At 33.5% G+C, this 12,460-nt stretch overlaps 1 protein-coding gene across 2 annotated transcripts in view; it reads right to left on the reverse strand.

Moving 5' to 3' along the window:
* Positions 1 to 12,460, reverse strand: part of USH2A (usherin) — a 763,828-nt gene that overhangs the window by 296,131 nt on the left and 455,237 nt on the right. The window contains exon 37 of one of the 2 annotated variants that reach the window (XM_032289234.1): positions 8,182 to 8,358. In XM_032289234.1, the coding sequence (XP_032145125.1) occupies positions 8,182 to 8,358 (177 nt within the window). Of the gene's footprint in view, positions 1 to 8,181; positions 8,362 to 12,460 lie in introns of both variants that reach the window. The other variant, XM_032289233.1, reaches the window with a different exon arrangement.

Raw genomic sequence — 12,460 nt, forward strand, 5'->3', positions numbered from 1 at the left:
ATCTTGACATTGCACTAAGTTGATTTTAAAAGGCATAGAAATATTTTACAATGCTCAGTGCCACAATGCATGAAGAAAGTGCAAGATACAATAGAGTTTGCATTTGTAATTCTTATTTATTTATTCTTTTGCTTTTTGGTCTATACTTGTCTTTTGAGTTATCTAGTTGCTCCTAATTCTCTTAGAGACTCTGCTAAAAAAGATACCATTCTCCCCATGGTTGATTGATAGTGCTATCCACATTTCATTCCTCTTAGGTCTTAGAAAGAGGTTTTGGTTGAAATTTGAAAATAGAGAGAGAAAGCTCAGTTCTTTCCTTTAAAAACTGAAGGAGAAAAATATGTTCACTGAGCAAATCACACCAAAAATCTCAGACTTGGTCCCTAATCAATTGAAGGGATATAATCCATGATTTCTTTTTTCTTTTAAGGCAGAACTGTTGCAATGTTTAACCTAAGAGAAGAATTTGGTAGCACCGTCCTGCCTCTCCTACTTGGGTAGGCTGCTCTGAGGGTGTCTAAATAGTAGACACTTGCTTTACCTACCTATTCTTAATACCAAATTTACATTCACTCTGTATTGCAGAAATGGATAGTTGACTACTCTTTTGTTCAAGGCCAACATTCTGCAATCATCAGTAGAATTATACACTCACCAAGAGTCAGTTGTATTTTTCAATACTGCGATGTCAATTGTGGTTCTCGTTGTGATTATGCCATTTAATTAAATAATGATTAAACTGATGAGCACTGTTAACATAATAGAAACTTTTTTCTATGAAAATTAACTGCTTTGAAAAACTGACAGTGAAGACTTAATAAAACAATACTGTAAAATTTGTGCAGGAAAAATAATTTAAAAACTTAGAAAATTATAAAAACCTGAAAAATTCTGTAATTAGATTCTTCCTTAGTTATTTTTAAATTTTTGATCTCCTTTTAAGGAAGTTTTTGAAGTAGAAATCATCAACTACGCATTATGGGTGTAGTTTTTGTAGCAAATATGTTGAACTTATAAATATTAAATTAACACTCCAAGAAAACAACTTGGCCCTATATAATTAGATTGGTGGATAATATGTAGATAAATATGTAATTACATGTTCTAAATTAAAATTGTGTTTAATATATATTTAGATTTTTTAAATGTTCTGTTTTAATCATTATTTTCAGTTAACTGTTCAACTGCCAGTCACAGCAGGTAAGTTAATTGAAAATGATGATTACAGTGGAAACTACTAGAAGGGGAAGAGGAGAAGAGAGAAAAGAACTGAAAAATTAACTATTAGGTGCTCTGCTCACTATCTGGGCAATAGGGTCAATCACACCTGAAACTTCAGTATCACACAATATATCCATGTAGCAAGCCTGCACATGTATCCCTGAACACAATATAAAAGTTGAAATTATTTAAAAATAAAAAGTAAAATGGCAGGTAAAACAGAGAATTAAATATACACACACAAATGTATAAACATACCTCAAGAGGGTCCTATATTATGTATTTTTACACTGTTATGGTAATCTTAACAGGAATAAAATTGATTTTAGGATGAATTCAACCCTAAATGTTGAATTTAATCCTGGAAAATGTTTATCCAAGTAAAAGACAAAGCGATAGCAAAAGATAATTTTCAGGATTATTTTCCATGTTATCACTACCACAAAGAGTTCTGGTAATTCATTCACCAAATATTTTATGCTAGACAATAGAGCTACAAAAAGTATACAAATCACGCACAGTTTCCCCTCTCACAGCTCAGAGTTACAAGCAGAAATCAGAATACTCAAGCTCTAGATTTGAGAAATAACTAAGATAATGTTAAAGAAATCATCTACCTATAAAAGGAGATCAGGATTTTCCCTCCAGGAGGGAGATACAAACATTTTAAACAAGAACCTATTGAAATAAATTTCTTGGTCTTTACTCTGAAATAAAATGTCAAAATTTACTGTCATGTAAGGAAAGGTTTTCTTATATCTTCTTCAAGGAAAAATTTAGTAAACTGCTTTCTTCATTTTTTTGATGCTACTGCATCATTATTTCAAAAATAGGACTAATTTAAAAGAAAAACTGTGTAACTATAATACTTGCATGTGTGTGTTCATATACAGACATACATACAGGATCTAAAAACCAATCACTTAGACATTTACGGAAAATTTACAAATTATCAGACTCCAGTAAATCATACATTCTAGCATACATGCTTCTTGACTTGGCCAAGAAATCTGCTTTGGACAGTTTGAGGCAAACAAAGGTTTTCAGGGCTTGCACACTGGGGCTTGACTCTGAAAACCCTGAATTTTCCCTGGGAACTCTGAAGAAGCCCAGTCTAGCCTCCTGAAGCAAGAAAAACCATGCTGACAACTCACACAATCATGTGAGAAATAATAAAGAATGGTTGTTTTAAGTTGCTAACTTTTGCAGTGGCTTGTTACACAGCAGTACCTGAAAGAACATTCCAGTTTCCTAAATTCTAAACACAAATGAATTTAGTAGTTCGAGCTAAAAAATGTCAGTCATTAATATATTATTCCTTTAGTGGCCTTATTGGGCAAAAATCATATACTAACATTTTTTAAAGCAAACATTTTATTTAGTTATTCAAAAGCACATTGGCTGAAAAACTACTAAGCTTTCCTATTTAGTGAAAAATGAAACATAAGTTTGTATTCCAAGATGTAACTTTTAAATATATGTATTTGAGAATAATTAGGAAAAAGTCAAAAAGTTTTAGAATAAAATTTCAAATCACTTGCTTTTGGCTAGCATTAACGATGTAAAAAAAGGATTTGTGAATAAAATATACAGATAATAGATATTTTTGAAAGTCATAATAATTATATTCAATGAGTAGCTCTTTATAAGCACAGAAGAGTTTTATTAAGGAAAAAATGTGAAATCCCAAGATAACCAATAAAAGCTTGATGTAAAAATCATTTGCAAATTATGATCTAGAGGTCATGGAGGAGGATGCTAAAGCTATTTCAAAAAGAAAATCACTTCCCATGCTTCCTGCTTACTTCATCATCTAATACTCATCACAACCACCCCTTAGCAGGGTTATGGGCCTGGCCATATGTACATCAACAAGTTAAGAGGTAAGTGTAGGAAAGGATAGGAATGTAGCAAGATGAAATTATCCTGGTCTCCGCAGTTTATATGAGAGTCAGATTTTTTTACTTGCCTTTTCTATAGGGCATTTTCCAGGCCCCCAGAAAGAGTCTTAGTAGGAATATAGAACAGAGGAGTTAGGAAGCATCAAATGTTTATCAAGACAGGCAATATGCTAAACACATTACATACATTATGTTGTTAATCTGCCAGTCAGTTACATCAGGTAGGAATTACCATCCAGCCTCTTTTATGGATGAGCAAATTTGAAAATTTGCTCATAGTCACTCAAGCAGTGTGTGAAAGAGGTAGATTTAAATCCATGTTTTTAGGACTCCAACATTTATGCTTTTGCAATGTGCCTAAGTTTTAATTCCTAATGGTTTTATTTTTCATTGATATTTTAGGCGGAGAAGTGGGGAGGGGGTTCAGGGAAGGAGAGACAGTCAAAAAGACCCTGTAAAACAAACTACTCACAACTATTTTGCCTCTCTCAATTTTTGGTTTTCTAATAACACCTTTGGGAAAATAAACAGGTTTATCAAGCTTAGTATTTTATACCGTTTGTAGATTATAATAATTCTCATCAATTTAAAAGTACTAATGGCAAACTATTTACTGTCAGAGGAAAACTGGATTAGGTTCACAAACCAGGGTGGCTTCAAGTTCCTTCTACTGTTATAATAAAGCAGTTCAGAAAAAGATAAACAGAAGAGAATTATTCCTTTTTGGAATAATATAAAACTTTCATAAAAAATCTGTTTCTAGCTCATCAGTATGGAATTTGTCACTAATCATTTTAAACTATGCCCTTTTATGCTTCTTCTGTCTCTTTTAGCTTTCCGAGTAGTTCTTTGATGTAACAAAGACAGTTTCAGACAAGATTTCAGTTCATCTGGAAAAAAAAGGTTTAAGTCTGGAGGCAAAATGCAGTGTATTTAAAATTTATATACTCTATAATGCCTTTGTTCTGAACTTGAAGATCCTGCAAAACTTCTAAGCTTCTTTGCCTTCCTCCTCTAAGCTCATTTGTTCTTCCTTTGCTTATTATCATGCAACTGTGACTTTAACTGGTGCTTCCATCATTTAACTACATGCAGAGTCATGGCTGACCCTTTCTGATCAATTGCCAATCCATACAGGTTTGACTGATAAAAGAGCCAATTAGATTTAAGCAAATTAAGGGACATCACCAATGTCAACCACTTATTAAACTGAATGCTGAATTCCATGCATACAAAACACTAATGCACTGAGCCCCATTAAGCGTTGAAATCCTAACCCCATTAGTAACTCCAGACCTTGAAGGGGTAAAGGCCATAGGAAAGTTTCATATTTATGGATTAACATTTGGATTCGTTTTTATTTTTTAAATTCTTTTCCTGGAACTCTTGAACCTGTACCATAATGCTATTCAAGAGCTCTGATTAAATATATTCTTTATTTCCAAGAGTACCTAAGTGCTAAATATGAGCATTATGTTATTACAAACAACCTAAAAATATAGTAATTGTAGAAATACAAAAAACTTGAGTGTGCAGAAGGAGGGGAGGATCCGTTACATAATTGGAAAAAAAGAGAGAAGCTCCTCCAGTTGTCCAAATAAAACATGGGTGTTAATTGGGAATTGCCACTGTTCATCTATGTGCTGAGTTATTAGTAGCATCTTCTTGCTTTAATTTCTATCTTCCAATAACTTGTATTTATCATATTCTTAATTGTATATTTTTTCATCAGAAAAACAGAGGTAGGACTGGCAAATAAGATGTATCCTAACCATCAATTAAGAGATGATATATTGTGGTAAAATTCTTTGGAGTGTGATCCTTTTGTCTCTCCTTTGCAAATTCCTATCTAAACTAAGGTTTGTTTATTCTATGCACACCTGAGAAAAGTAATCGCTATAGGAAAGAATAAAAGAGTGATGAGTTGGTGCAATATGAGAATACCTCTTACCACCAATATGCTCACCCTACTTACAGTTTGAGCTTCCAATTTTATCTACATAACCACAGCATTCCTACATTGGACAGTGGTGTATAGAGAAGGTCACGTTTTCACAACTGCCTAAAATACAAGGTTGCTCAGGTTGAGAGGAGGCCTGATGAGCCTGAGCCATGATAAACTTAAATTTTAAAACTAATAGTTAAGTACTCGTGACTAATTTATTCATTCATTCATTCACCAATTATTCATTACGCACCTACCATGTGTCAGGTTTAGTCTAGGCGCTGAAGATAAAAATGTGAGGAAGAAACAGTTCCTACTCTATAGGATCTTATAACCAGTGATTGTGACAGATTAAACAGGCAATTTCATTATAATATAATTCTTCTTTGGGATACAGAAAGGCCTTATCTCAGCCTCTGTTGGCAAAAGACGACTTTCTGATGGACCAATTTTAGGTTCAAGCCTAAAAAATGAGTAGGATTTGGCCAGATTAAATGGATAAAGGGGGTTTTCCAGGTCATACCTGATAGCAAATATCTGATGAAGAAAAAAGAGCATTTTATTTTGCCCTACTCTTTTATTATTATGTTTTAAAACTATGCAAAAGAAGCAGAGCTAAGGATATTATCATTACAGATCTTGCATCATCCAGCATTGAAAGATACTGGGAATTCAACATCACCATAAAAGAGATCTAATATTGAAATCAAGGAAATGGCAATAATGATAACAATCCAAATATAATGGAAAAGTAAATAGCATATAGAACCTTCTCTGCCCATAAGTTGGTTCGCTTCTGTATATTGGTTCATTTATTATTCATTTCAGAATGAAACACAGTTCACTGGACAAAGGCATGGAAGATTTCTTTAATAACTCTCAGTACTAATTTAATTCTACTTAAACACACATATTCTAGTGAATGCCACATGCTTTTCAGCATGATTTTTATGTGTAAATCAGGATAATATGTTTTCAGTTCATTAAGTAAAAGGAAGCATGAACTGAAACCTATTTAATCAATGAGGTATCACCTTTAAACTGCCACAAGGTCATAAAAAAGATAATTTCAAAGCTATAAGTTTCCTAATTGTAATCAACAACAATCTAATGAAAAAAGAAAGTATGTCCTAACGGCCATAATAAACTTTAGCAAACCACTGTCTGTCTTTAAAGATATTTGCTTCCTCTTTGGTGAATGACTGACTCCCAAATTCTAGATTTCTGAATACATAAAGTGAATGATTGCATCAGGCCCAGAGAGTGTGGGCCTGCAGTGCATTATGGTAATGACACAGATAAGCATCCACAGAGCAGAGATGAAGATAAGCCTCAGTTAACAGTTTACTTAGTTTGACTACACCACTATAAAACAATACTTTAGTTTCTTCCTGTTTGCATAATATTAACCCTTTTACTGACAGGTATATTCACATAGTGGATATTCAGTTAGCAGTAGGAGCTTGCTATTCTTAATTGAATCATGATACATGTGTAATCAACAAATTATTAGACCATACATTCCTAAACACATGAACAATGAATTAAATTTGCCCTAATTTATGAATATGATATAAATTACTATAAATCACAAACTAAATCAGTATAAATACCATAAAATAAACACGTTTATTAAATATTGTATATGTCTTATAGAAAAGGTATTATTATCAAACTTAGAATCTCCATTATGGCACTGATTATCCTTTAATTTCTAAATTTAAATAAAGGATATTATATACTAAGGTTTAGAGTCATCACAGTTTTCTATCCTTCCTAGCACATGTGTTCAAGTGAAAAATGAAGACATGATTACCTAAGGTTTATTTTAGTAGGGGGAATTTGTTTTATTTTGTATTTCGGTCTCAATTTTTAAATAAATATATCTAAATTCAATTCCCTTTTAAAATTATTGGTTCAATAAATATGATACTGAGTTGATCAGCCCAAAAAGTTTCTTTCAAGCATTCTTTTTTAAGTAATGTAGCGTCTAACATTTCAAGTTTCAAGTGTTTTAGTAAAACATCAATTCATTAATTTTAATAATGGCATAAAAAGTAGATAATAGTGGCTTTATGATATAACAAGTATTGAATCTTTTTGGCAGGAGAGAGGTTCCATACAAATTGAAGATTTCCCTTTATTTTTCTGCAATGATCAGGCATTTTCTGTTCTTATACTGCTTATAACTGGAAGTGGGGTTAACCTACCCTTCAGATTGCTGACAAAAAATTGTGACGTTCTCCCTTAGTCCCGAATACACTCAATCCTGGGATCTGGGCTACAAGGCAGACACTGGGTGTGCTGGGGTCCTTTGCCTTCAGTATTTTCAGAACACACACATTCTTAAATACCCAATTGAGAATGATGCTCTTAACATTTTTAGGCATGCTTTCTGTTCAAGGCCATCCATGTCAACCCTAGAGGGAGTTTTCCTAAATACAATTATTTCCCACAACTATTTAAAACATGGTGGAATTGATGGTACAACAAAATAATGGTAATTGTGAATAGATTGGGTTGATATTTATAGAAATATTTAAAATAAAAATAGCCAGACTGTATCATATTTCACATGTGAATGTGGACCTGCTGAACTGTAATCATTAGGATTAGGAATTTAAAGCTATTTTTTAGTAGTGCAAACGGAATTTTCCTATTCTATCATCTGCACCCTGCCCTTTTTGCCACAGAGAGTAGTTTAAGTATATAATTAAAGTAGTTGTTTAGAACACCAGGAATGAGAACCATTTGCAGTAGAAAATGCAAGCTCAAATTACAAATATAAATTCTGGCTCTAAGTAAAGTCTCAAACAAAAAGTGTTTCCCAATTTTCTTATGCAGAAATCCAGAGATATATGTGTGTGTATGGTATATATAAACACATACACACACAGTGTAAGTTGAATGAAGGTAGTCTCAACAAAACAATAAAAGACCATCAATTAACGAATCTCAAAAAACAAAGCAAAACGACAATCAAAAGAACCAGAAATACAATTGAGCCTCTAAGTTCTAAAATAAAATACCTCTGAAAATAAACAAGGTATTCAATGGACACTTAGTTTAAGGCATTTATATAAAATAAGATAGCCAACATTTACATAGACTTACTTCCTGGAGGCATTGCGATCATTATAGGATTGGAGATCAAGCTGCCTTGGCTATTTGAAATATTGACTTGTACAGTGTAGTTGGTAAAAGGAACCAGCCCATCGATGAGCACCCAAAAGTTTGTCTCTTCTCCGCTGTACATAACTTTTGTGACATTCAGAAGGGTGTAGTTATTACCTGCTGATTAAAAAAGAAAATTATTAAAATGAATACACATCTAAGAATTATTTCATGCTATTATGTGAGTATTTTCTTGAGCTTCTAAAGATACTGTACTAAATAGAACTGTCACTTTACCACTCTAAGAGGCATTACATGTGGTTCTATTGATGGTGCATATTTGGATTTTTTTATCTTGTGAACAAAAATGTTATCTGGGTTGACCTGACCAATTCATTCATCACAGCAATCAAAATAATTTGATGAATATTCTTAGATAACTGTAGGATAAAGCCATATCACAAGTATCAAGCATATAAGTAATACACTGCACAAATGTATAAATTGATTACTTGAGTTGTTTATATTTTTTTGAGTTTTTTTTTTTCCAGTGAAAATCCCTGAATTTTTTTGGATGTGCAGACAGGAAGAAATAACACCTTTTTCCTCAAATAGAATGGTTCTGGATATACATACTATACTCAGGCAGAATATTTGTCTGATATTGCATATATCACCAGCTGAGGTATTTTCTGTTCACTTTGCTTGAAATGGGGGTGTATTTCTTTCTATCTAATGCCCCTTTACATTAGAATTAGTCAGAATATCCTGAAAAGCAACTGGGGATGGGAGTTACTATCTGTTCACTTTGATCAGAAGATCTAATTTTTCTAGCTTTTTGAGAAAATGCAGAAGCTGCCTAGCTATATAGAAGAATCACCTTCATCCATCCCTTTATTTTGAGTCTATGTGAGTCTTTGCATAAAAATTCCATTTGACCCAGCAATCCCATTACTGGGTATATACCAAAAGGATGATAAATCATTCTATCATAAAGACACATGCACATGTATGTTCACTGCAGTGCTGTTTATGGTAGCAAAGACCTGGAACCAACCCAAATGCCCATCGATGATAGACTGGACAAAAAAAATGTGGCACATATACACCATGGAATACTATGCAGCCATAAAAATGATGAGGTCATGTCATTTGCAGAGACATGGATGAACCGAGAAACCATCAGTCTCTGCAAACTGACACAAGAACAGTAAACCAAACATCGCATGTTTTCACTCATAGGCGGGTGATGAACAATGAGAACACTTCGGCACAGGGAAGGGAACAACACTCACAGGGCTAGGTTGAGGGGTGCAGAAGAGGGGAGGGGAGGGGGAAGCAGGGGGGAGCGGGGATTGGAAGGAGGAGGAGGGATAACACCGGGAGAAATGCCTGATGTAGGCAACAGGGGTGGGGGGGATGGAGACAGCAAACCACCATGACGTGTATGTACCTATGCAACAATCCTGCAGGATGCAGGACATGCACATGTACCCCAGAGCCCAAATACAATTAAAAAGAAAATCACCTTCAATATGTCCTTACCCTGGTCCCACCACCACCATCCTTCCAAAGCTTCAGCAAACCCATTCTCGAATTTTACCAGGTCCAAAATATAAGAAAATACTTCTGCTGATAACAGTATTCTATCTCTGTCTCTTACACCATTAGGTTAAATTTAAGGTTAAGAAGAGTCAGAAATTAGGGTTAAAATAATGAAAAGCCTACAAAGGAAAACTGTAACATTTCCACATTCTACATTAGATGCTTTCCTGAAACACTTATAAAACAAATTTTTAAATGCTGTTTAGTTTTGTCAATTTGGAAATGTTAGAATAACTCTTAAAAAACAGAAAAATGAATGATTAAGAGCACCAGCCAGGCTGGACAACATAGTAAAACCTCATCTCTAAAAAAAAAAAAAAAAAAAATTTAAACTAAAAGTTAACTGGGCATGGTGTTATGAGCTTATAGTATGAGACGGAATAATTACTTGAACTCAGGAATTTGAGATTACAGTGAACTATAATTATAATTGTGTCACTGCACTCCAGCCTGGGTGACAGAGTGAGACTTTTTCTCTAAAAGAGCACCAATATTTACTTCAAATAACCTTCTTTCTATACAAACCACTTTTTAATATATTACATTTAATCTTTCCTACACAATTTCTGCAGATATAGAGAAATGAATGAAAAAACACAATACTGAACTTCAAAGAAAAGAATAAGCATATTCGCAAGATATCTAGACACTGATATAATCTTTATTGAACAAATGCTTAAAAAAATAAAAGATGGCATCATACTAAAAGTGATCTTGCATCGTGTAGTCTACAAACTGTAATGTTTTCGATATTTACGAAAACATTTTACATCTTATTTTAACATAGTAGCAAAGTATAGTGCAAAGGAAAGAAGATAAATTTGGTTGTCAAAAAGCCCTGCATTTGAACTTGTTCTTGTATTTTATAGTAATGTTCCCTTTGCTAATACACTTAATATTTCTGAATGCCTGGTTCTTCATCTGTGAACTGGGAATGATAACAGTATTTACATTGCAGTGCTATTGTGAAAATTACGTGAGATTATTTCTTTATCATATCCAGCACACAATAGTTGCTCAGAAACAGCAGCTGGGAATGACGTTATTGTTTTTGTTGTAATCTGTACAATTGATACATTCCAGCCATTTAGAACTTGCAAGTGATTAAGAATTTTGTACTCTGTATTTCATTTTCTCAGTAGCAATAATCTACCTTTTAAATTCTCTACCGCTTCCAACTTAACAATGTATTATTAATCAAAATTCTAAGTTTTTTCAATAAACAAAGCAGCACTAATCTCATCCACTACCAATGTGCCATTATCCCATCAGATTATATTTCAAACTGAAATTAATGAAGATCAAGTAATGCAAAAAAGTATCTGATATTTGGTTATGACTTGACTGTTTTTATGAAATGTGGGTAAGTCCAACAAACTTTAAAAACATACAAAAAGTTATTGAAAAAGATACTTATGATAATTTGAGGATGGAGGAAGTCACTATAAAATCTATTGTTACAAAATACACAGTTTTTTCCATGAGCTCAAGAGAGCCCTAGTGGCATAAAATAATTTATTCCTCTGGACTCAAAATTGGCACATCCAAAGGAGTATTTGATTTCAAAGGGAATAAACAGCGCTTGTGGGCTAAAACATGACAATGATAATTTCTATTCACTTTCAGTAAAGCCAGATAAAGACATCTTCGTAGCTTCAAGAATGATTTCAAGGTCCTAAAATGGAAGTAGATAATGCACTCCTCTAAATGTGTAATGCATTAGCAAGGTGTTATGAAACCTACAAAGCAGCTTTTGATAATTTCATTGAGCACTAAAAAGGCATTACCAAATTATGCCACTTTAGCTTTCATAGGTTCTTCACAACTAATCAGCTTGCTTCTACTGAAGATTAACGAGCTCCAACTGCATGCAAGAAGGAGACTTTGCTAGGCACTGATGAGAACATGCCCCAAGTACATAAGACATAGTTCCTGCACTCAAGAAACCTGGTTAAGATTAAATATGAGTCTCTTCTGACCATTGCCTAAGAAGAACTACATTGTCAGCACGGGAAGATCTGCTCCTGTCCCAATGATCCTGAGCTCCTTGGAAGTATTTCTGCTGTCATTACATGCTCAATTGTAAAACTTCAAAAAGGTCAGCTTGTCCTACAGAGACCCAAGCAGATATTCAATTGCCTCTCCGGTAGCATAACTGTGCAGGTCTTAGAAAAGACTGAAATTTGCAAAGCAACAATGGAAATTCTAAAATTAAGCCATGAGAATATAATTTAACAAATTTTCAGCCAGGGACAAATACAAAATCAATGAGTAAATGTGTATGATTATAATGTTGGTGAAGTTTTTTCCACTGCATTTTGTTGTTTGTTTTGAAGGAAATTTTGAGCTGTAAAATAACAGTATTGCTCACCTTGAAAATGGCATGGCAGGGGAAATCTGTAAGTATCACTTTTTTCTAAGCTTTCCAGATAACAACATTAATACCTGGTAATTATACAATTAGTTGTAACATTAAGTTCTAGTTATAGAACAATGATTACTCAGTAATTATAAGAAGTATATAATTACTCAATAATTATGAGAAGTATGCAATTACATAACCATTTTGCTCAGCTCAAAACAGAACTTGTACATATCCAGGAACCATGCTGCTGAGTGAGTCTAATGTTCTCTCACCCCTGCAAACACACAGTTCAATTCACAGACCTACAGC

The sequence above is a fragment of the Sapajus apella genome, unplaced genomic scaffold, assembly GCF_009761245.1.
Source record: "Sapajus apella isolate SASKATOON/1434 unplaced genomic scaffold, GSC_monkey_1.0 scaffold22, whole genome shotgun sequence".
Classification (NCBI taxonomy): Eukaryota; Metazoa; Chordata; class Mammalia; order Primates; family Cebidae; genus Sapajus; species Sapajus apella.